This window comes from Alosa pseudoharengus, unplaced genomic scaffold, assembly GCF_046254945.1.
Source record: "Alosa pseudoharengus isolate Yale_2024_CS ecotype anadromous, Long Island Sound unplaced genomic scaffold, YU_APseudo_1.1 YU_APseudo_1.1_scf_1, whole genome shotgun sequence".
NCBI lineage: Eukaryota > Metazoa > Chordata > Actinopteri > Clupeiformes > Clupeidae > Alosa > Alosa pseudoharengus.
This window is the reverse complement of record NW_027468564.1, coordinates 24,856,286-24,883,183: the sequence shown is the minus strand read 5'-3', so window position 1 is coordinate 24,883,183 and position 26,898 is coordinate 24,856,286. Positions and strand designations below refer to the sequence as shown.

Genomic DNA, 26,898 nt, shown 5'->3' with positions numbered 1-26,898 from the left:
CAAACTCACACGCAGGCATACACACACATACACCAACATAAACGCACACAGGACTTGCACTAACCAGGGCCCAGTTAACACTCCACATGCATACATGCATAGACATGCACAGATCATGCACCACGATAATCGTTAGGCTGTTAACAGAGCCGAGAACCCAACGTTACAAACACAAGCCCGGTCATGCACTGCGAGGAGATACAGATGAAGAGGCGGCGAATGGTCGTCAGACTGCCAGGCCTCCTCGGAAGTTAAATGAACATAAATTAAATAAACAAACAGTGGAGACAAAGAAGCAGACTCATCGGTTGCGGAAAAAGGCCAAAGGCCAGCACGAACACCGCCGATGCTTCTGCCAATCTGTAGATGTAGTAAAAGCTACAGTTACAATATTGTTTGTTCTAAAAATAGACACAATACAAACTTTCCATTTACGTACCGATTGGCTGATGGTTCCGTCTCCCACTACCGGTGGCGAGATAACGCCTGTGCGGCTAACACTGCTCACGACAAGCTAAATAAGACAGAGGGATCAGGATAGCTAATCGGGCAAAGGAAGAGATAGAAATACCATACAGAGGTAGCCTACCTGAGAGCCGATAAGGTTCTCACACCCAAATCCGGATGGCAACATTCACTACGAATCCACACCGGGTTAAAGCACAACGGAGCTGCTAACAACAACAAACACACAAACAAACAGTCACGGCTCCGCGTAGACAGGCATACCACGCGAGAGAACAACAATCGCTTACCTGCTAGCAGTAATGGTACACACACGCGACCCACGTCCAACAACACTGACCAGGAAGTCCCTCCTCCAGGGAAAGGTGGAAGACATACAATCAGGGGGGCTGACTTCCTTAAATAGCACTGGGCCTATAATTACCCACCTGTCCATCCAACGGATAATATTAGGAAAACACCACCAGAGGGGGGTGTATCCTGCTACACAAGTATTAATACATGAAATTGTGGCATATTTGGGTAGCCTAACAATATATAGCATGTGTGTATGGCACTTACAATGACCAGGATAAATCCTTCTAAAACAGTCTAGGGTTCTAAGGGTTAACAAACAAAATGAGTCTACCGTTATGCATATGACTGAGAAGGCTAATTTCCCAGCCTATATTCCGTAGTGTAGTGGCAACGCAGTTTCAAACAAGTTTGTGTAGAATAGTTTGTGTTTTAAACGACAAGAGAAATGTCCGTCTCACTTATTGTGGGCAGCCGTGGCCTACTGGTTAGCGCTTCGGAGGTTGCCGGTTCGAACCCCGACCAGTAGGAACAGCTGAAGTGCCCTTGAGCAAGGCACCTAACCCCTCACTGCTCCCCAAGCGCCGCTGTTGTTGCAGGCAGCTCACTGCACCGGGATTAGTGTGTGCTTCACCTCACTGTGTGTTCACTGTTTGTTTCACTAATTCACGGATTGGGATAAACCAAATCTCCCTCACGGGATCAAAAGAGAAGGGTAATTCCGTCGCGGTGGAAAAGCACATTAACGTTTCAGTTCAGAGGTGTAGGCCTATTCCTCATGCCCAGTGCTATGGTGGATGAAGTCAGGTGGCAGGGAACAATATTCACGAAGGGAGGCGGGAGAGGGAGAGGAGGGGAAAAGCATCCAAACTTGCCAGATTGATTCACTTAGACACTCCATCGCCGTCTGCTCGTTCAGACTCGCCAGCCGTATCAACGTTCCTGGTGCACCACAGGCAGTACTGCACGGGTTCAGTGCGCTGCAAACACTCCTTCGGACACAAAACAAAACTTCACTATCAGCTTCAACTCCTCACCGGCTTCCACTGCTTACCGCCATGTTAATCTCTCTCTGTTTCACTCTCCGAAGTCCCGCCCCTCCCTCTGTATCTGTGTCCTTTCATTGGTCTGTTCTGTGACTCGTCACATGCAGTTGGCACATTGTGTGCTTATTATTGTGATGGCTTGTGTTTACTGTTTGATACGAAAACACAATTTTTACGAAGGTGTGAAGAGTTAAGCAAGGTGTGTTAGCTTTTGCAAGAGAACTACAATGTTTTGCTGATTTGGTGAAAGGTTTTCCTATTTGTGTGTAGAGTTTTGCAAAAATAGCCAATAGTTACAAAAAAGGTGCTTAAGCAATCAGAAAAAAAAACTGTAATATACAAAAGAGATACTTAAATGCATTAGATACTGTAAGACAGGGAGGCTGGATAGTGCTGTGGAACATTCTAGGACTGCTGTGCACTTCCCGACAGTTCCAATTGAGACAACAACACCAATGCTGTTACATGTAACCTGTAAGATGGCAATCACACAAAGCTTTGCTTCCTCCTTTGTTGTACATACAATGTGTGTGTGTGCGTGTGTTTATGCAGATGGTTGTGTTTGTGAGTGTAATATGTCAAATGAAAGCTAAATTGTCCATGCCCCCAAAAAGTTAAATAAACACATATATAAATCAATAAATAGATAGATATATAGATAGATAGACAGAATATATATATGTATTATGGTTTCATTTATTGTGACTTTTCTCTCTGTGTTCTGCTGCAGTTTCTATGGTGACTGGGAGCCCTGTGTGTTCCCCTTCCTCTATAAGGGCCAGGAGTATAGAGACTGCACCCATGTGGGCACCTTTCGTGGCCCTTGGTGTGCCACCACCTACTACTATAGGGATGGTAAATGGCGGTTCTGTAAAGGTGAGTGTCCAGTGAGAGTATAGAGAGTATAGAGAGTATAGAGACTGCACCAATGTGGGCACCAAGCGTGGCCTTTGGTGTGCCACCACCTACAACTATGATGACAATCATTGGTGGTTCTGTAAAGGTGAGTGTCCAGTGAGGGTATAGAGAGTATAGCGACTACACAACTGAGGGCACCTACAACTTTGATTACAGTCATTGGCAGTGGTGTAATGGTGAGTGACCAGTGAGGAGTTAAGGGGTGGACTGGACAAGGGAGTACCTCTACTTGATTACTGTATTTAAGTATGATGGTTTTTGTGATTTTAGTTCACATCGCCTGCCTGTATATGTGAACCAGACGTGAACGGTAATGTGTTTCTTTTTAATAAACTGCCTGTACACTTACAAAGTTCTCAATGCTTCGGTTTACATGTAGAGACCCTCATTATGCTACTGTGTAAGTGTGGTGCTATTTTGAGCCTTGTTAGTGGTATAGAAATAGCTATTTCTTTCTACTGTACGTGTGCCCCGAAGGCTAGCGTTAAATGCTAATAAGCGGTTTGCAATAAAACTGGTCACATTCGACTAGCATGAAAACAAATCCCAGCGAACGGTCGAACTCGGTACACATGTGTTATTAACCCCTAGGTTCATTTTGCACCGGAATTGTCCTTTAAGAACTGAGATTGGAGAAGTGCTCTGGTGTTAACCTGCGCGAATGAAGTGGACACTAAAATCATTCAACCTTTATTTATTCTCGGAGGGTCATTGAGGGAAGCCCTCATTTTCAATGAAGCCGAGATTACAGAAACAATGAAGTAACAAGATGTAAAAAGAGAGAGAAAAAAAGTATAGGTATAGGTCTAGGCCTATAAATAAAATAAAACAAAGTAAAATAAATAAATAACTAGATGTATTGCAGAGCGGTACAAAATATGACCGCCGCCCAGTCCAGCACATTTTTTCCACAAAAAGAAATCACGCTGAAAGGCCTATATGATTCTAACTGTCTCACTAAATTGCATGATCCACACTCAATTCTTACTGGTATCTGCTAGACAACAAGTACCAAAACATGATTAGTTCATAGATTTCACATGTAAAATTCATTATACAACCCCACCCCCATCTTGCCTGTTCATAATTCTGAGAAATTCTTGAATTGTGTGCGTGTACATGTTTATGTTTATGTGTGTGTGTGTGTGTGTGTGTGTGTGTGTGTGCGTGCTTGTGTGTGTGCCTGCGTATGTGCCTGTGTTTGCAGGCGTACATATGTCTACTGTGTGAGTATGTGTCATACGTATGATTACTGTGAATGTATGTGTGTGCGTGTGTATCTGTTTCTGCACATGTGTGCATATGGAATGGGTTAACATGACCCCTGGAGGCAAACATATGGAAAAAATTGGTCATCCTAGGCCCTACGGTTCTCAAGATATTCACAGAAAACTGTGTCTGCCCTACCCTCCTTTCGGGGGGTCCAGTCCAGCGGGGGGGCTACAGATCAAAACGAAAAACGACGGTTCCATGCTATCCATGTGGGGTTACATGCCCACCAAGTTTCGTGTACCCCAGTCTTTCAGTGTCCCGGGAATCCTTGTTGGTGTACGGTCACTAAATCTACACATAAATTATTTTATTGTAAGGCCCCCCATTAACGAAAGTTCACAAAACTTGGCATGCATTCGGAGGGTGTCATAATGATCCTACACTTTCAATTTCGTGCAGTTTTGACCATGTCAGCCAGAGATATTTTGATGAAAACACCTAATTTTTTGCTTTTTAATTTTTAACTAGGTGGCGCTATACATGAAATAAGTGGTAATGGGATGGGTTGACATGCCCCCTTAAGACCAACATACAAAAAAAAGGTGGACCTCCTAGGCCCTACGGTTCTCGAGATATTCACAGAAAACTGTCTCCGGCCACCTACAGGCCAGTTGGTGTATAGTAACATAACTTAATTTATTGTGTGGCCCCCGGTCTTTCAGTGTCCCGGGAATCATTGACAGAAATTTGGGCATGCGAAAAAGAAAAAAAAAAAAAAAATTCTGACTAAACCTATATGACTGCCGCTTCGCTGCGCGGCGGTCATAATAAACAGATGCCAATGATTTTGTCTCCTCTCTGTCAAAGATGACCAACCCACCTTACCATAAAGGACACAATGATGAGTGCTATAGCCATCACCAGTAATGAATCTCAGGGCAGAATGGTAGACTGAGTCCAGGGCTTTAAGTGAACAAGCAGTAGCATTTTTGGGACCCACTGTACAGTAGCTGAAGGTCTGTGGCTAAAGCAGCCATAAAGTGTTATCATTGTTTGGATACTTCACACACACATGCTTTTTAATCGCATAGACTACAACTACCAAGCTGGAATCAAAGCACATCGACTCCCCTCTCACACCCTAAACACGCACTTCGAACAAACAAAAAGTGTCTCAGTCTCATGGTAGGCTATAGCCATAGGCAAAACTGTATCGGACCGGTGTAACGTTGGTACTAAATCATCCATCGCAAACAATGATTTTTGTAGCACGTGCAACAAATATGTGTAGTTACAGCCCTGCCCTGGATACAGAGCTGCCAACTCTCACGCATTGGCCGTGAGACACACACATTTGATTAGTTTCACACGCACACACGCCACACCCCCGATTTCTCACGCTGAAGTGTCAACCCAGTCGGTCAGATGCCTGAAAAATGAGTTTAGCCTATCTATAGATCTACCTGTTGAGCCACTGATCGACTAGTTATGCTTTCAGAGACGGTGAGAGGGTTCAAGAGCACCCCCTGTCTGTGGAATTTTCTAAAATTTCTCTCATTTGCGATGCTACTTCAGTAGCCATCCCAGGCGCATTTCCCCGGCTTCAGGTATGCTTTGAGTATTATTGAGTATTTTTCACGCTGAAGTGTCAACCTGGTAGGTCAAATACCTGGCAGATGAGGTTCAACTAAACTAAACCTATACATATCACACTTCATGTGAACGAGAATCTAGGCTTTCCAATGATATTAGCGGCAAGTTGCTGTGATAAATGGTTCGCGAGAAAATTAACATTGAACCGGAATGCAATTTAGGCTAATCATATTTGCATTTTGCACAAAGTGCACACCCTGGGTTAAATATCTCACTAACCCTTAACACAACACATGGCAAACCCAATATCACAATAAACAGCAAACTGTACCGAATACGAGGATATAAAGCATGCCTCTGTGCAATAAGTGGTTCCTGAGTAATCCGGTTTTGAAATTGCAACACATTTCTACATAGCCTCATTGGGGCGAAATTATAATGTATTGTAATGTAAACTATTTGTCAGTACATACATTTTTGTAAATTGCTCAGCCATAGATTATCCCACTATCATGGTTCTTATATGGTCAGGTTCCAGCCAATGAATATATTTCTATTGGCATGCTTACTAGTGACATTAATGCAAAAATATTAAGAAAATCAAATAATGAGACACAAATATTGATATAAAGTAGGGGTGTAAAGATTAACCGATACGTATCGGTATCCGTTTTTAACGTGTAAGATACGGCTACATCGATATGTGAAGCCCCGTATCAGAATAAAACTGAAATGAACCGGTGGTTATATCGATTTACTTGTTAGAAATCGGTTCATAACCTTTTCTGCTCGCTCAGACTCTGATTTACGTTGCAAGCAGCGCGTTCATCCCACTTCCTGTTTTGAAACTACACGTGGCACGGATTTGTGGGTAATGAAGTTCGTTTTGGGCTATACTCATTGCCCAAAGTAGACAAAGGACTTCATTACCCATACATCTACTGCAACTTAAGCACGTGACAACTCGCACTCTGTCGTTGTTTGACAGATTTTACTCTTTTGTTTGTCAAAATCCAACGATAGTCTGTAGAGTAGCCTTACGTTTGATGAAGGGATTTCCTTAATGTTAAAGAATAATTTGGCCCTTGCTGCTAAAACGATGTACAAATTATTATTATTTTGTTCATATTCACTCAGACTTTGAACAAAATAGGCCCAGTTCATTGATATGTAGGCCTATGTTGTTCTAGCTATGAGAAAAGGCCAAGATTGTCTTAAGCACCGTTTTATTTTATTTCGGTATTGTCTTACCTCAACAATAGGCTACAGCTCCTTGAAAACAATCAGATATAACTCTATAAAATCTATAAAGTCTATAAAAATGTATTTTTATGTTGTATCTGGCTGCTTTGTTTGGCTGAAATGTAGACTATTCTTTCTTCATTTCAATACAATATATGATACAAACCTCAGTTTAGATAATCATATTCACACATTTGTTTTTGCCTAATTGACATGACCATGATAATTTATAATATAAAATTAATTTGCACCTTAAGCAAATGATAAAAAATCTTTCAGAATGCTTTCCATTCTTCAACTGCATCGAACTGCATCGAATCGCATCGCATCGAATCGTACTGAATCGTTTTCTATGAACATGTATCTTTTCTTGTATCGAATCGTGCCCATGTATCTAGATGTGAATCGTATCGTCTTTTACATGAGAGATTCACACCCCTAATATAAAGCCTGACATATGCAAACATTCACATCATACGTTCCCAGATATGGGTACATCCTGAAAAAGGAAGACCATGTAGGCTATAGGCTAGATGGCCATTACAATGACCAATATATTATCTTAAATGAACTAGCTGAATAACACAGGTGACCACTTCTGCATAATTTCATGGAGTGCTGAAATGTACACACATTTTTGAACATTTCTGAACTGAAATATAGCATGTTTTGTGGTTGTGAACTTATTGCAATATCACCATAAGTATTCCACCTGTGTGTGCATGGTTATAATTCTGAAGTGCAAAATAGCTTAGGCTACAGCACAAATATTTCCGGACACAGCATCAGATGAACGCAGGTTCAGGCCGAGGTCCTAGTAGTAGATCCCTTTGATATCAATGTTAATTAAACTCTGGGACCCTGGTCCCTACACCTGAGAACCACTGATGTACGTTTTTTTTTACTGCAAGGTTATAATGCTGAATGAGCCAAACAAAAATTTCCGCAGCAAAATTTTGGTTGGCCCCACCAAATCTCACTCCAAGGTTTTTTAAAAAGTTGGCAGCCCTGCTGGATACATCTCTCAACGTGCACTCTAAAACATTTGGTTTAAATGGAGATGTAGATCATCACGGGTGCGTTAATAAATCTACTTTGCGGCAAGTTGACACAAATTATTCACTTTGACGAATTTATGTTTCAGTCCTAGTTACTTTACTTTGAGCCATGCTCTTCCTTACTTGAATCACCTTTGAAAATAGAGGATTGAAGTAGCCTAGTGGGTGTTTTTGTGAATGAACGTTGACTCAGATGCTTTTTGAGACTTTGAGCAGAAATGTCCCAGCCCGGTGTTTAGGATGCATCATAGAAAGGTTATCTTTCAGGTAGCCTATATTTTCACTAACTCACTTAGCTCCTGCTAGTAGCCTGGGTTATGGTCATAAGAGAATAGGATGACAGTCGAAAGATAGAATTAGTGCTGTTATCAATTTATGGTTTTCTACAAATACATGAACAAATTGGCCTCCATCACTCAACCAATGCTAACGGTAACATTATTTTACCTACCTCCTAGGCTATAATTTACCAGATTAACGTAGCCTACCTGCAGCAAAAAACAAGCATGTCCAATAAACATTCTCAGATTTATTTCGGCTTCAAGAAGAAATGGGAATTACATTTAATGTGGAAATCATCCTACCCTTATTAGACGTTCTCTGTGGTAAACTACAGTGTTGTCCTTGTCTTTCCAACCCACTTTAGATTAACTTTCAACATAATACCACAACAACTCATCTGCAAACTTGACAAACTGGGACTCAGTACCTACCTCTGCTTCCTCTGTCAGAGGCCTCAAGTAGTACGTGTTGGCAACAATATCTCAAGCAGCATCACACTGAGCACAGGGGCCCCCCAAGGCTGCGTGCTCAGTCCGCTGCTCTTCACCCTGCTGACGCATGACTGAACTGCAACCTACAGCAACAATCACATAGTGAAATTTGCTGACGACACAACTCTGGTGGGTTTCATCACCAAGGGCGACGAGACTCAATACAGGTTGGAGGTCGACCTTCTGACCACGTGGTGCAGGGACAACAACCTCCTGCTGAACGTCAGCAAGACCAAGGAGATTGTTGTTGACTTCCGGAGAGGTCACACCCAACACCTGCCACTGACCATCGACGGTGCTGTGGTGGAGAGAGCGAGCAGCACCAAATTCCTGGGGGTGCACATCAGTGAAGACCTCTCCTGGACCACCAACACTGCATCACTGGCGAAGAAAGCTCAGCGCCGCCTCTACTTCCTGTGGAAACTCAGGCGAGCAAGTGCTCCACCAGCCATCATGACCACATTCTACCGAGGCACCATTGAGAGCATCCTCTCCAGCTGTATCGCTGTGTGGGGCGGAAGCTGCACTGAATACAACAGGAAAGCCCTGCAGTGCATAGTGAACACAGCTGGAAGGATTATTGGTGCTTCACTCCCCTCCCTGAAGGACATTTACACCACCCACCTCACCCGCAAGGCGACCAAAATTGTGAGTGATGCAAGTCACCCCGCTCACAATCTGTTTGATCTACTGCCCTCTGGGAAGAGGTACAGAAGCCTGCGCTCCCACACCACCAGACTCACCAACAGCTTCATACACCAGGCTGTTAGGATGTTGAACTCTCTCCCCCCTCTCCCCCCTCCACCCTCAGCTACATAACATCCTGGACTTTGGACCCACAATGGCTGCCTTGCACTACTCCACTTGTACACTTGTACACTTTGCAACTTGTTGTTCTGTGAAAACACAACACTTCTGCTGCTCTTACATAACTTGCACCACTATGCCACTTTCTTACTTAGGTCAAACAGAACTACCTCAGCCATTTATTGGCCTGACTTTGCACTATTGTATTGACTGTCTATGCACAATTTCAACCCAATATTGCTGCTCTTATTTCTTCATTGTATGTGCCTTCTTATTTACTTATTTTTTTTGTTTACTTGAATGTTATTTTTGTCTGTGGACTTAATTGGTAAAATATGTCTTGTCTTCACCGTGGGATAGTGAGAAAAGTAATTTCGATCTCTTTGTATGTCTGGCGCATGTGAAGAAATTGACAATAAAGCAGACTTTGACTTTGATCCTCGGTGCCACGGTTCAGGTAGTTATTTAGGAAAAACTGCATTTTTGGGGTTTCGGGGGCCCCAGCGCAGGGGGGGAGTGGCCCCCGGGGACTAAACAAAATGTTTCCATAAAAGTCTAGTTGTCACGGCCCACAGACTCAGGACAGGGAGGTAGAGTTCAAACAAGACAGTCTTTATTTCAAAGGAAAACCAGAAGGGGGTTGTCAAACCCAGGCCAGTAACAAATAGAAGCTCCACTGGAAGCAGTAGGCCACGGAGGGTCCAAAACACAGAAGATCAGTAAATTTCAGTAAAAGTCCCAAAACACAGAAGATCGACTTAACTAGATCCAACTCCAGGGGTGACTCGAGGGGTCTGATCAGGAGGACGCTAGAACTGGTGAGGGGAATCCAGGATGAGTACTCCTTGTGTGAGTCAGGCTGGCGGATAGCACTTTGGTGTCATCTCTGACGAGGCCAGACAATGACTGAGGGGAGACTGGGGTTTAAGTAGGGAGTGAGGCTGATTGGGAACAGGTGCAGGTCATTAGTAAACTGGGGAGTGTGAACGAGTGAGGGAAGCTTCAAGAGAGTGAGCAGTGGGTGTGGCTGGAACAGAACCTGGTGTGACTGTGACACTAGTGGGGCTACATACCCACCAAATTTCATGTGCCCCGGTGTTTCGGTGTCCCGGGTATCGTTGACCAAAATTTCAGGAAGTAGATGACGGAAGAAAAAAAAAAGAACAAATTTTTTTTTGACAATCCCTATATGACCGCTTAGCGGCTGTCATAATTATATTATTGCATCCATTTGAACAGTTGCAAAGTTATGAAAATAGGTCAAATGTTTTTGTTGGATGTAAGGAACTAAAGGTCTGTTCAAGTCCTATGACCGACCAAAGGATGTATAATTAATGGCCAAATAAACATTACATTAAAAAGGACAACTACTTGTACAGTACTTCTGAATACTGAAGTATTTTTCAAAGCAAGTACGTCTGTACTTCAACTTAAGTAAAAATCTGACTTAGCAACTTGTATTGGAGTAATATTTGACATGGTGTGTATTTTCACTTAAGTAAAGGAATTGTGTACTTCATCCACCTCTGAAGGAGTATGTCTGTGTGTGGACAGAAGTGTTAGTGAGTGTAAGATATTGGAGAGATGCCCAGGCCTAGAGGAAAATGTGTTCCTTTGCTCACTAATAGTGTTAACCCACAAGTGTCAGGTTGTACCGTATATCTAATAAACCGTTTCAATTTTGTGAGTATTGTGCTCAAATCTATTCAGAGTATCTTTAGTATCCTTTAACTTTTCCCTTTTCTGGGGGCCAACAGAAATTATGCATAGACAGCCTTTGTGTTTCTACCTTTACAGTACTTATCATGATAGTGTGATTGTACTTTTCCTTATTATGACCGCCGCGCAGCGAAGCCATATAGGTTTAGTCAGATTTTTTTTTCTTTTTCGCATGGCCAAATTTCCGTCAAGGATTCCCGGGACACTGAAAGACCGGGGTACACAAAACTTGGTGGGCATGTAGCCCCACATGGATAGCATGGAACCATCATTTTTCGTTTTGATCTGTAGCCCCCCCCCCCCCCCTCCCGCTGGACTGGACCCCCCAAAAGGAGGGTAGGCCAGACACAGCCGTAGGGTTTAGGAAGACCACCTTTTTTTTGTATGTTGATCTTAAGGGGCCATGTCAACCCATTCCATAACCACTCATTTCATCCACCTAGTTAAAAACAAAAAAGTGAAAATGAGGTGTTGTAATAGCAGGTATCTGTGACCTACTGCACGAAACTGGAAGTGTAGGATCATTATGACACCCTCTAAATGCACGCCAAGTTTCGTGGAATTCCGTTCATGGGGGGCCACACAATAAATTGATTTATGTTACTGTACACCAACTGGCCTGTAGGTGGCCGGAGACAGTTTTCTGTGAATATATCGAGAACCGTAGGGCCTAGGACAGACATGTCAAAGTCAAGGCCCGCGGCTTTGTATTTTTCATCTTTGTAACTTTTATACTTTTTAAACTATTAATTAAAAACTGTTCAAAATTTCCCCATAGACTTAACATGGGCTGATGACATCACAATAGAGCCGTTAAGCAATTAGAATCCTATGGCAGGTGTTCGGCCACCTGGATCTCAACTGCCAGTGTCAGGCTTTAAGCATACAAACTGGCCCTATTAAGACTACACATCCTGTCCAACTGCTTCCTCTGCCAAAAACTGTTTCAAAATAAAAGTCCTCACTACAATATTTCACTGTTAAACAATTTAACCCTTTAAACTACTGAACTTTTTAACTGTTCAGCCATTGTAACTGTTACTTGTCATCAACTATGACTCTTACCCACTGTAGCTAGTTAGCATGGTTAGCATAGTTAGCATGTTAGCATGTTAGTTAGCATTTTTAGCAAAACTGCTAAAATTGATTAGCTAAGTTAGCTAAGTAACATGGTTAGCATAGTTAGCATGTTAGCATGTTAGTTAGCATTTTTAGCAAAACTGTTAAAAATGATTAGCTAAGTTAACTAAGTAACATGGTTAGCATAGTTAGCATGCTAGCATGTTAGCATGCTAGTTAGCATTTTTAACAAAACTGTTAAAAATGATTAGCTAAGTTAGCTAAGTAACATGGTTAGCATAGTTAGCATGCTAGCATGTTACATGCTAGGTACCATTTTTAGCAAAACTACTAAAAATGATTAGCTAAGTTAGCTAAGTAACATAGTTAGCATAGTTAGCATGCTAACATGCTAGTTAGCATAACTACTAAAAATTATTAGCTAGGTTAGCTAAGTCACATGGTTAACATAATTAGCATTTTAACATTGTTAGCATGCTAGTTAGCATAGTAACTTGGTTAACATTATTATCTTTGATAACATAGTTAGCATAACTGCTAGCAAACATTAGAGCCATTCCAACTGTCAGTTATCGTCAACTATCTACCTAAATAATTTAACCATTTAAACTATCCACCTATTTAAATCATTCCAACTATATTAAACCTTATCTACCAAGCAAATAATTTAACTATATAAACTATCCACCTATTTAACTGCTCAGTCATTCCAACTATATTAAACCTCATCTACCTAGCAACCAATATAGTTTGTTTTTACTCTGTATGATATTTTACATCATATGTTTTGCATTTTCATGCACTGTATTTCCTTCAGGAAATGCTTTTCTAGTTTTGTTTATTCTCCATCAGGTTAAGAGGCAAGGGGGTACACTCTTTTTATTGCAACTAATAATCAGACAAACAGAAAAACTAAAATGTAAATTACAAAAGAAAGCTATGATTTACAATGCTATTTATTTTTGGGGTGTTATAATGAAGTCTATTAACCTCAGGATCTGCAGTTTACAGTGGGGACTAGTGAGTCCTGCAGAAAGAAGCTGAACTCCAGAATCTCCAATGGCATTATGACTTAGATCGAGTTGCATCAAAGAGTTAGGAGACTGCAGGGATCTTGTCACTGTTTCACAGGAGATGCCACTCAGTTTACACCCATCAAGGCTGGAAGAAAGAAATCACACATTTCACTAGTAACAATGTGTAGGTGGTGGGGTGCAGTGCCCATGCCACATTCAAAGCACAACTAGAATATATTTTATTAAACACTCCAGATGTAGACAGATGTGTGGTGTGCTTTGCATCATTCTACCCACACACATTTTATCACATTTTATCAGTGAAAGTGAAAAGTAAATACTAAATGAACTAAATAAGCAATTCCCGATGTGATTTAGCCAATGCTGATCATGTTGATTAAGACAATACCTAAAGTATTCACTGCACTGCATGGTATATTTTGTTGAGTATTACAGCAAATCAATGCATGAGATCATGTTTATTTCTAAGTAAGTGTATTTCCATGTACATACTGTGCTGTTCTGAAGCAACTCAGGACTGGGAGCAGTCTCCTGCGTCCCTCATCTGATGTGTTGTATCTCTTCAGGTCAAAGTCATCCAGCACCTCTTCAGACATCAAAAGCATTTGGGCCAGTGCTGAACAGTGAGTAGGGGATAATGTGTGTCTAATGCCCTCTGGTGATTTCAGATTGTACTCTTTAATTTCGTCATGAATGGAATGATCATTCATTTCAAATAAGCACTGCAAAAGACTGATGCATCTTTCAGGGGAGAGATCCTCTTTGTTGATCTCCTTAATGTACTGAGACATTTTCTTGATGCTGCCTGAACTGTTGTGTGTGCAGTCCAGGAAATCTTGCAAAAGTATCTGGTTGCTTTCCAGACAGATGCCCAAAAGGAAGCGTAGGAAAAGATCCAGGTGTCCATTTCTACTTTCCAACACTTTTGATATTGCGAGCTTCAGTAACCCTTCTAAGCAGATGAGTGAGCCGAGACTTCTTATCAGACAGCTGTATGAAACAAAGGCATGGAGTGCCGCCAGAAACTCCTGGATGCTCAAATGCACAAAACAGAAGACCTTCCTCTGGTGAAACATAGATTCTTCTTTGAAGATCTCAGTGCACATGCCAGAGTACTTTATGGCCTTATCAACATCAATGCCACAGTCTCTCAGGTCTTCCTCATAAAACATCAGATTGCCATTTTCCAGATTATTGTAAGCCAGTTCTGCCAGCTTCAGTATGATGTCACTCTGTGATTGCTTCTCTTCATTTGTCTCAGTTCCACTTTCATACTTCTGATTCATCCTGGTGGTCTGGATGAGCAAGAAGTGTATAAACATCTCAGTCAGAGTTTTGGGGATTTCCTAGGTGCTGTCCCGTTCCAGCATCTGTTGCAGCACAGTAGCTGCAATCCAACAGAAGACTGGGATGTGACACATGATGTGGAGACTCCTGGATGCCTTAATGTGTGCAATGATTCTATTAGCCTGATTCACATCACTGATTCTCTTCCTAAAGTACTCCTCTTTCTGTGGATCATTGAACCCTCGTACTTCTGTAAACTGGTCGATGAAACAAGCAGGAATTTGACTGCCCGCTGCAGGTCGTGAGGTTATCCAGATGAGTGCAGAGGGAAGCAGAGTTCCCTGAATGAGGCTTGATATTAAAACATCCAGTGGTGACACTTGTTTTACATCAGATACCAGTAGATCTTCATGGAAATTTAGTGAAATTCGACTCTCATCCAAACCGTCAAAGATGAACACAATCTGACCGTTGGTGTATTCTTCACTGTTCAGCTTCTTCAGCTCAGGGTGGAAGTCAGTCAGTAGGTTTTGAAGACTATACACATCATCCCTGACTAAATTGAGCTCACGGAAAGACAGTGGGATTATAAAGTTTATATTGTGATTGGCTTCTCCATCTACCCAGTCAAGAATGAACTTCTGCACTGAGACTGTTTTTCCAATGCCAGCAACACCTTTGGTCATCACAGTTCTGATGTGCCTCTCCTGTCCAGGTAAGGGCTTGAAGATGTCATTGCAGTTGATTGGTGTGTCTTCTGTGGTTTGTGTTCTGGATGCTGACTCTACCTGCCAAACCTCATGTTCCTTATTCTCCCCTTCCCTCTCTCCCTCTGTGATGTAGAGCTCTATGTAGATCTCTTTGAGAAGTCTCTGGTCATCGGGCTTATTAATACATTCAGATATACCTTCAAACTTCCTCTTCAAAATGGCTTTATGATTCTGTTCAACGTCTCTTTGGACCCCATCGTCTGTTTTTCATCATTAGCAATAAACAAAGAAGTCTATTAGTATTAGTATGTTTGAAAATACATCTTAATATTGCCTTTTATTTGTACAACCTTCAACAATCATGGACACTCCAGATACAAACATTTATTTGATTAATTGAAGTACAAGGTTTTGTTGGATTGTGACAATGATTTTATTTATTTGTATAGATCATTTTGCTGGTATAAACTTCTAAGATATCAAACTTCTATTGTTCATGTTGATAATTTTGAATCTGAAATGGGGAGATAATGGTGGTATTTTTATTATTATTTTGGCTGGGGTGCTTCATTAAATCAGATGGATGGATCTTCAGGAGTATTTTTTTGCATGATAATACCCATCATTATGTATTACTTAATTCCTTAACTCATTGAATGCCAAGCTGTTTTCGGGAGCTTTGTCCTAGAGTGCCAGCAATCTAGACCATTGTTGATGATTTTTGTACAGCCACAGCATATTGTGTGTTATAGCTATGAACACATACAATAGCTTGATTAAAAGGTGAGATTTTAAGCTCTCGGTGGGTGCAAACCATGTATTTCTACACACCTCTGTTCCTGAGAAATCCCAAGCTAAACAGTGGCTAGTTTTCATCAAAATCGCAGTTTTTTTCTAGAAATGGAGATATAACGTCTTTCATGAAATATGAAGTGTTGCCTGTTACTTACTTGTGTAAACTTTCCGGGAAGTGATCAGCGAGACCTGGCGAGACTGCCACCTAGTGATAGACCCACGAAAATGGCCTGGGTTTGATCTGACGTGCATGCATCACTGATTCGACCCAAAGCGGCAACCGAGTTATGATAAAATGTCCAGATAAAATGTCCAGATTGTGCGTTTTCATGAGTTTCACGATCGTCATATATTTCATTTCCATTCATCACAGAGTTTCCAAAATCACATCTAAGGTGTGTTAGAGTGTCTAGTTTCGTAATTTAAAACAAAAAAGCTAAAAACTTAATATTATGTTTTTGGCACTCAACGCATGGGAAGGAAAAACGTAATATTACGTTTTTGGCACTCAATGATTTAATATCGCATAAATCATCAGGAATTGACATGAGTTCATAGTCTGTTACTCGTGACCTCATACATGGACAATACATCACCTAAAGCAGTGGTCACCAACCTTTTTGAGCCCAAGATCCCTAACCTCGCCCTGAACAAAGGCAAGATCTACCTTGAAGCGTCAAAAGAAAATCAAAGCTTAAATACTTCCAATTTAAGGCCTTTTATTTAGGCAAATGTATCAGGTCAAAAATATCACATCCTCACCCCCCACTTATACAGGCGTCATTGAGATAACAACACTTTAACATAGTCTTTACTTACATGATTTTGGTTTTGATTTTCTAATTAGAGTAAGTGTTTGTGACAATATGTCATGATAAATTTGATGTTTGATCGCTGTTTTGGTATGAAGCATCTTTCAGGTAATTAATACGTACTACTCTAGAAAGTGAAAGTAACCTAAGCCTAGGCCTACAATGCACTCCGTGTCTGTGCACGTCCGCAATCGATTACATTCTTCAAATGGAGAACAAATTCCTGATCGCTAAACTTTTGTTTTTTATTTTCTGTCAGTTAGCAGTTGATATAGAAGCACCTAACATAATTTGACTTCAGCGGTGACAAGTCCTGTTGCGAGAAAGAGAGAGAGAGAGAGAGAGAGAGAGAGAGAGAGCGCACCTGCAAAGTGGTGCTGTGCGCGTGTGTGTCTGCATGGGGTTACGTTCGGTTCAAGTCAGAAGTTGGTTCGTCCGGTCCCGCATTCACGCTGCTCCATTATTAGATCAACGTTATCAGACAGCACTGTAAATGTATGCAGGAATTTCTCGCATTATGATGGCTAGGTCTTGAATAAATCATGCGCTATCCTATCCCACGCTGAAATGTAGGCTACGTCCTGTAAACGTTTGCGAACATGTGGGAATTTGGTGACTGTTTTTAATTGTCCTGTTATTCTCAGGATCTACTGGGCAAGTCCTAAAGATCTACTGGTCGATCGCGATCGACGGGTTGGCGACCACTGACCTAAAGCGTTATGTACAGTGGGCACAACATTATGAATTATGATTTATTAAGCAGGATAATGATATTTCTTTTTCTGCCAAAAATGTGGTCACCCCTGCTCAAATTCTGATTTGAACACAACTGCAGTTCTCTGAACACATGCCATTATTCATCACTTTAGTTGAGCGATTAATTTTAAATTCATGTAATCATGATGATCATGCTGATGAAATCATAAATCATAATGATGTATCCACCGTGCCTAATGCTTTAGTTCAGACATGTCAAACCGCGAATGAATTATCTACGGCCCCCGGGATGATATTTGATTAGTATTAGAACCGGCCCGCAGGCCACAGCCGCCGGCTGCTGTTTTGCGCATCAATACTCCATTCCCCACAATGCAACGGTAGCCCACGAACTCACTGCGGCGCCGCAAGTGGGCCTCGGCTTCATTATTCATCAGTATTCAGTCAGGGCAGATGTCAACTTTCAGCAGATGTTGTGCCTGAACGCGTTCATTGAACGAAAGTCACTCGTTCATATGTATTTTGAGCGAACGTGAACTCAACGTACTGTATTAGGCTACTACTGCCTGATGAACGTTACTGTGAACTCGTTCATTCTGGTGTCTGTGAACGGCACGCTCTTTCAGTTTAACTTCGTTGAATAGGGTGTCAGATTTCTACAGAGCCTTCCACGCGAAAACCCGGCTAACACACCGTAAAAAGGCCTTAATATGGCAGCATGCAGGTCACCATTTGTCAAACTATGGGCCGCGGTCCGCAATGTGGACAATGGTCTGCAGAGTGAAATTATTCCCGGGCCATCGTCTGATAATTTGCTGCGCTATTGGTCAAGGAGCCGCGGACAGAAAAAGAAAACAAACATTTCTGCAATTAGTAGGAAATACTTGTTAATTTGGTGTCATCAAACATAGAGGCAGAGAAGTAAGTCGTGGTATGAGCGTTTATTCAATGCATGCGTGTGCACGTTGGTAGCAAAGCTAAGCTTCAACCTATTGGAAGGCTAATTATGATATTTATGCAACTTCCATAAAAAAACAGAGCACAGACTATATAAAACACTGTTTGGCATTAAGTATTAAAGTCAGCCAAAAGCTATTAATTAGTCTTAGTTAAAGATAGTTAAAGATCTCCAGATCAGTGATTTACGCATGATCTGATCCGCCATTTACCATTCACACAAGCTGGTATTGTGTCTCCTGAATCCTTACATTCAGGCATTCAAATGAAATGTAATTAAATAGCATATAAATATTCTATCAGTGTATGATGCTTGCATTAGGGGAAAAATCCCAAAACAACGGCACCCATATAACTGCTGTTGTTTTGAGAAGTATTTCTCATTCAAGCATCATGCAACAATGCAAAAACAATGAAACTATTGTAGGCCTAATTATATTTTACATTAGTAAAGCAGTACTCTGATGTGCATGTTTTCACAAACTTTTGTGAACAATCTTAGCACTTTAAACATTGACTGTTTTGAAGTGCATGTATAGCAATATAGTATAAAAATAATAATAATTGTGATATCATTATGATAATTTAATGGGGGGTGGGAGGAGGGGGTGGGTTCATGTAGGTGGGCCCTATGACCCCAAAGTATGCCTTGACTCGGCCTCAGGTCAAAGAAGTTTGAGAAAGGCTGATGTAGACGACAAAGCAGCAAGGAGGCATCATATGATCATTTAAACAAGTTTTATGACAAGGTCGGTGAGGATGGGAAAAATCGTACATTTGTGCAAACTTTGCCCGCACTTCAGTCACAGTCATTATTCATTTAATCATTAAATAAAATACAGTACACGTCTTGGTTCAATAGGTTACGTGCAGTCATTTTAATATGTTTTAATAAACAGTGAACCAGTCCGGCCCTCGGCTTGTAGCAAATTTGTTTTTTAATGTATTTGACTTTGACATCCCTGGCCTAGGAGGACCACCTTTTTTTTGTATGTTGGTCTTAAGGGGCCATGTCAACCCATCCCATTACCACTTATTTCATGTATAGCGGCACCTAGTTAAAAAAAAGCAAAAAATTAGGTGTTTTAATCACAATATCTCTGGCTGACATGGTCAAAACTGCACAAAATTGAAAAGTGTAGGATCATTATGACACCTTCTGAATGCATGTCAAGTTTCGTGAACTTTCGTTCATGGGGGGCCATACAATAAAATAATCTATGTGTACATTTAGTAACCGTACACCAATTGAGTTTTCTGTGAATATCTTGAGAACCGTAGGGCCTAGGATGACCAATTTTTTGTGTATGTTTGCCTCCAGGGGTCATGTTAACCCATTCCATTTGCACACATGTCCATAAACAGATACACACGCACACACATACATTCACAGTAATCATACGTATGACACATACACACACAGTAGACATATGTACACATGCATGCACAAACACACACAGGCACATACGCAGGCACACACACAAGCACATGCACGCACACACACACACACACACACACACACACACATAAACATAAACATGTACACGCACCCATGCACACAATTCATGAAGCATTTGTCCAATAAATGTGCATATCAATCTAGCCCAATGTAACACTTTAGAAAACATCTTGATGTAGATTTGAAATGCAATGCCCACAGAGAAACACTACACGCCACCACATGGTGATGCAACTTGTCTACCATAAACTCTTGGCCCAGTCCAACCAATCAGTTGTGGCACAGATAGCACAGCAGTGCTTGTCCTTATTTAATCACCCCCACGGTCCAGGAGAGGACATCAGATGAATGCAGCTGAAGTGGCTGGGCTGCAATCAAATAAAACTAAATCAAATCATAGCCCTAGAGAGTATAACACGTACCATGGGCGACACTGGCATACACATATCTGAGCATTGTACCCAACAATCCCAACAAGTGTAGACAGCAGATGTTAGTTATTGAAGGCTAATGTGAAACACTGAACAGGAGACAACCAGGAGTGGAGCAAACAAGCGTGATAACACAGGCTCGACACACTTCACTCCTTCTACACCCGTAAACATTCTAAACCAAACTACACAAAACATCATAACATCATACCTGCACAACCACGGTAGCCAAATAATAAACTCCTGATGCTGGAGCTTGGATGCAAGGTGGGCTGGGGAAGCAGTCATTCACAAAAGGCGTCTGCCAGGTGAAGATCGGTAAGATAATTAAATAAAAACCTCCTCAGCAGGTGACCGGTGTGTTGATGTGCCAAATACTAGATTCAATTCTGATTCCAATAATTGATTCAACAATAAAGCAAAGATATAACAAAATGCATGACATTTACAAAGGTGAACTTCATTAATCACATTTAAATTAGTTTTAGACAAACTGTTTCAGTTACAGTAGTTCAATATGCAGCAGCAAGTCTAAAATGGTAGCAGAGAGGAAACTGGATGTGTTAAAGTATAATGTAAACACACCTAATGCCTAATACATTCTTTCATATCTGGTTTGTGTTGCAGGGGGTCCAGAGTGGAGTGTTACATACAGCCCTAAATCCATCTGTGCTCTGGAGGGATCATTAGTCACCATGTCCTGCTCTTACACCTACCCCAGTTATCTTACAGTTAAAGAAATGTTCTGGACAAAACAGTACCAGTACTCAGTCAAATCTGATTTATCAAAAAATGTAATTTACAAGCGAAGCGTCACAGTGAACAGTAAAAATAAACACAGGGAATATTCTCTAAACACGATTCAACTAACCAAAGCAGATGAACAGTATCAGTATTACTGTGTGATTAACACCAATGTAGACAAACAGAAAATGGCAGGCATACCAGGAATTTCTTTGAAAATAACTGGTAAGTAAATACAAGCTGAGTCAATATGCTAATATTAATAATGATACTTTCTGTCAAATTACTTCCATTTATATATGAAAAAATACATATTCATACTTGTCTTAGATCTGCAGATTGTTTCAACTACCAAAGAAAGTGTGACTGAGGGAGAACATGTGCCTCTCACCTGCAAGACAACCTGCACTCTGAGTGGAAGCCCTGCGTTCATCTGGAGAAAAGATGGACGTCCTGTAGAGAAGAAGCAGATCATCAGCAACCAGCTGCAGCTCCACCCAGTCAGTTATGAAGATGAGGGCAGCTACACCTGTGCTGTTAGAGGCCACGAGGATCTCCCTTCTCCACCTTACAGACTCCACGTGATGTGTTAGTACAACTAATGTTATAAACCAAGATAAAAGATACAAGGCGCTATATTTAGCGATCTGGAACGCCTGATCAGAGACGTAATATTTAAGGACATTTAGGGCGTATCCAGTCCACATTCGCTAATTTAACGGTGTGATTTTGTGATCAGACGCCTGGCACATTGTTCAGAAGGGTTGTTCTTATGTTTCTTAATCATCCATCAGTGTGTTTCGGGTGTAACATGCTTTAAAACAATGCGAGTGACATATGTCATTCCCTCTGTACACAATGCAACATTTTGACCTCTATGAAGCCAATTTGATGGTAAACAAACTTGTAATAGGGGCATCGTTCATCTAGCATTCTCATAGAGTATAGCAGTAGCAGGTTTCTAACTAGAGAACCCTCCTGGCAAAGTGTCTTTGACCCAGACCCATCTTGCAAGAATCATAAAACATTACTACTTCTTTGGAGATGTTGTCTATTGTTAGTCCTTCCTAGGTAAGTAGGTAAATTCATTGTGTACAATGGGAAGGACTCAAGCCGTGAGAAGAATTTACAGTGATGACTCTAGGGGAAGCTCAAGAGTCACCAAAAATACCCAAAACTACTTTGTGTACCTCTGAAAGCAAGCAGCATAACATCAAACAGAGCACAAGTATTTTGACACTCAGCACAACTGAAGGAATCTGCTTGCACACTAAACTGTGTGGGCTATGCAAATACCAGGATTCCACTAATACTTGTAGGCTATGCAATAGCAGGATTTCACTAAAACCTGTGTGTGAGATAGCCTGCATCTGCACTCGCCTATTATTTAAACTCACAGGCAAACTGAAACTAACTTCATGTGGTCTCATAGGCAATGACACAATAGTTCTGCATTCAGTTATTTGCTTTACTGACAAGGGGTCACATGGCCTGAAAAAAAAACCTTTCCCCAATAATGACTCAAGCCCTAAGGATTCCTGGTACTTGTTGTTAAGGGCTGCATTCATCTTCACCACTTTTTGCAACAGACCAGGTTTTACATCAGTGACATAATGATTTTTAGTCGGGGTAAGATAGTGATTTTTGGATCACATGCCTGTAGGTGCAATGTTCACTGGAACATTGTTCAACTGCAGCTTATGGCGAAAAATGAACTGGGTCTGAGAGCAAGGCTTGCCGTTGGTCAGGTTGTGCTGTGTGTTCGATATACTGTAGCCCACGGTCTGTTATCAGAAATTCTTTTAGTTACTGAAATGTAACCTCTGTGTGTTCACAGTCATAAAGTGATATTTGATTTCAGTGTACTAACATGATACGTAGGGATCACGGAAGGGTGTAATTTTATTGGCTGTTGACAATTCATTTGTATTTACCTAGATCCTCCAAAGAACACAAACATTGTGTCTAATCCATCTGGTGAAATCACTGAGGGAACTACAGTGACTCTGACCTGCATGAGTGAAGCTGACCCACCAGTACACACATACACCTGGATCAAGAAGAGTGGAGCTGTAGAACTGGAGTCAGAAAAGGAGAACATTTTCACCTTCAGCAATATCAGTTCTGAGGACAGTGGAGTGTATCTCTGTCGAGCAGACAATGGGATTGGTCAACAGGACTCTCCTGCTGTGCCTGTCCAGGTTTTATGTGAGTATCAATTAAATCCACATGACTGGGAGGGTAGTTATTTAAGCAATAAAATACAAACCGGTGATATTGCTTTTGTACAATGGGATCTACAGCCAACCATTTGATTTTAATAAAGTATTTTTTTAAATTGGTTATTAGTTTTCTATTGTTTATTAATACCACAGTTTAGTCTTCACATTTAACATGTATTTATCAAGATCCTCCTAAGAACACACCAGAACATTAAGTCTGGTCCATCTGGTGAAATACGAGAGGGAAGCACAGTGACCCCGACCTGCATGAGTGAAGCTGACTCAACACATACAGTACTGTTTCCATATGTCCTTTTCTCCAGATCGTCCAAAGAACACAACAGTTGTGTCTGATCCTTCTGGTGAAATACCAGATGGAGGTAATGTGACTCTGACTTGCATGAGTGAAGCTGACCCACCAGTACACACATACACCTGGATCAAAAAGAATGGAACTTCAGAACTGGAGTTAGGAAATGAGAACACACTCACATTCAGCAAGATCAGTTCTGAGGACAGTGGAGAGTATCTCTGTCGAGCAGTGAATAAAATTGGTCATCAGGACTCTCCTGCTGTGTCTGTCCAAGTGTTATGTGAGTAATTCTGTAAATCAATATGATTGTATGATCTCTGTCAAACAGCCAATAAGATTGATCAACAGGACCCTCCGAATGTCTCTGCTGAGGTGTTCATTGTTTGAGGGAGTTCAAAACAATATTTTAAAGAAAAAAGTTTTTTGTGTTTTTGCAAAAACAATTCATACTATATTAAGACATATCTATTTCATCTTTACAAATAATTAAACTAGAGAAAAATGTAGCCTTATTACATTGATTATAAGCAAAATGGTGTCATTTACTGCAGCCATTCATCTCTGTTATTTCATCAACAAGTAACGAAACACACAAGATCAGAGGTTCCAAAATTAATAAGATGGAGATTACATTTGTTGTAAAGTAAGCTATCGTTTTCATTGTTGTTCTTCCAATCACAGCTATGGGCCATGACCAGACCATATTGATAGCAGTTCTGGTTGGAGTGGCGGTCTCTGCAGTTGTGGGATTGTTCTGTATCATATGCAGATTGAGGTGAGATCAGATTAGAGAGTGTGCTGCAGTATAAACTCCAAACTCCTCAAGATTTAGATAGATAGATAGATAGATACTTTATTAATCCCCAGGGGAAATTCAAGGTCTCAGTAGCATACAGACAACACACACACATTCATTGACAGCAGAAAAGTAATTAAAGTATATAATATAAAAACACAACTAAGCAATAAGGACAGTCCTAGATAAAGAATATACTAAATATGCTAAAATACAAATTATACTAACTAACACTTAATCTAAATCAATTCTAAAAACAGTATCCACATAGTGGTGATTAATCAATCAGAGGCGCTTGCAATGACTGAGGCAGGGACTGAGCCTGTGATCCTCTGTGCATAGTAAGGTAAGGTAAGGTGCTCTGTGTGAGTGAGTGTCATGGTGATAGTGCAATGGTGATAGTGGTCATGGTGATTGTGCAAATGAGTAAGTCCAACAATGCAGAAATAAAGTCTATATATCTATATATCTACATATTTAACTATTTTAAGAAAGGTATAAGTGTGGCCACAGTTCGGCTGTGGCATGGAGGGAGGGGTTATGCATATGTGCTAATGTGCTAATATAGCACGCAAACAGTGAGGCAGAAAGACAGTGGTAAAAGTGGCTAGTGGTAAAAAGTGGCTAGTGGACAGACAGTATCCAAACATGGAGGGGGTGAAGAGGCAGACGGACTATGCAGAGAAGTCTATCTCTCCTCTTCCCTTAAGTGAAGCATTGAACAGTTCAATGGCCCTGGGGACAAATTACTTTCTCAGTCTGTCTGTGGTGCAAGGCAGTGAGCAAAGTCTCCAGCTGATCAGGCTCTTCTGCTTAACAATAGTGCTGTGGAGTGGGTGACACTCATTGTCCAAGATGTTGATCAGTTTGTTCAGGGTTCTTTTTTGTTAGATAGTGAAGTGATGCACTCTAGTTCAGCTCCCACTACAGAGCCAGCTTTCCTTACCAGCCTGTCAATTCGCCCCGCATCCTTCTTCCATGCATAAGGATTCTCTCATCATCCTCTTTATATGTATTCATTTGTTGTGTACAGGAGATCTAAACAGTTGGCTACAAACAATACCAGGACATCAGGTGAAGACAACCAGGTGACATGACTTCTCCCTATTTTGGCTTAATGTTTTGACGTTCAAAATGACTCCACTTTTGTCAACATGTCCAGTGTAGCATGAATTATATTGCACTTCATTCTTAGAGGACAAGCATCTTCTGTAGTCTAACATTGTGCTGGCAGCCAAATGTGCTAGTTTTCTTGATAATATATCTTAAAATAAGACAAACTACTGTAGGTCAATTGATTTGACGAGAAATCGCTCTGTGTCCTTATACTAAGAACTAGGGATGCACCCGAATCCGAATACATTATTTGGAAAAGCACAGATAACACTAAATAGACAGATAACAAATATAGGATAGTCACATCATCTCACTCAATGTGTTAGTTATATTGAAACAATGTCTTGGAATAGTGTGCATGGAAAGCATGTTGGATTTTCATACTCATGTTATTTTACATCAGGATGGAAACCATGGCAACAACATGCAGATGAACCTGAACCCCAACACCACCCAACCTGATGCAGTCTACCAGACCCTGAACCCCAACACCACAGAACCTGATGCAGTCTACCAGACCCTGAACCCCAACACCACAGAACCTGATGCAGTCTACCAGACCCTGAACCCCAACACCACCCAACCTGATGCAGTCTACCACACCCTGAACCCCAAAAGCCATAAGATTTAAATGTATCTCAAACCTAGTAGCAGTCTCTACTGTTTTAACCCAGAAAACTATAAAGTGGAGTAAATTGAGAGCTTGTATAACCAACAAAACTGTAATGTGTGTTATTTTCAGGAGATGTATGAGTATCACAACTAGGACAAGACACATGACAGTTTAAGCAAGTTCATATCTACGTAATAGCATTACATTATTAGTAGACCTGCAAGTGAGTCTGTGAATGTTGCTTTACTAAATGTTAAGCATGCTTTACAAGAGGGCAATTTGATATCCTTTTCTGATCTGAAATTTCATTTCATGTGACTGTTTAGTACATGTTGTGTAGAATCTTGACTAATGTAGTTGTGAGATGCCATTTTCATTTCTGTTGGATTATCAATGTAATGTAATGATACTGATAAAGATTAAAAGAGTGTGTGATCTCAAGTCAATATCTATTAGGAACCATACCAGCTCAAGCTTGTTGTATACTGCAGGTGTTTTTTCTCTGCTTCACTTAAGAATAAAAAATAATTTCTGTCATGTCTGCACCTGTTTTCTTTAAGAGGAAGGGGTCAGATCTAAGATACGGTATGGACACTGTGTCATGGACACAGAATGTCTCTGCTTATTTTCAATTCAAACCTTATTTAAGTATAAGTATATATATATATACTCTTTTGATCCT

General features: G+C 40.9%; 1 protein-coding gene and 1 pseudogene across 1 annotated transcript; both read right to left on the bottom strand.

The window, feature by feature from the left end:
- LOC143123348 (uncharacterized) overlaps positions 1-26,898 on the bottom strand; it is a 685,973-nt pseudogene that overhangs the window by 142,346 nt on the left and 516,729 nt on the right.
- On the bottom strand, positions 13,164-14,886 carry LOC143116566 (protein NLRC3-like). Its single transcript, XM_076277778.1, has 2 exons — positions 13,737-14,886; positions 13,164-13,368 (listed from the first exon to the last, which is right to left on the bottom strand). The coding sequence occupies exons 1-2, from the start codon at positions 14,564-14,566 to the stop codon at positions 13,164-13,166; spliced, it is 1,035 nt and encodes a 344-aa protein (XP_076133893.1). The 5' UTR covers positions 14,567-14,886.

Excerpts from the sequence above, each read along its gene's own strand:
- LOC143116566 (XM_076277778.1), bottom strand. The coding sequence starts at position 14,566 with ATGTTTATACACTTCTTGCTCATCCAGACCACCAGGATGAATCAGAAG. Across the intron at positions 13,369-13,736 it reads AGTTGCTTCAGAACAGCACA|CCTTGATGGGTGTAAACTGA; the intron begins GTATGTACATGG and ends TCTTTCTTCCAG.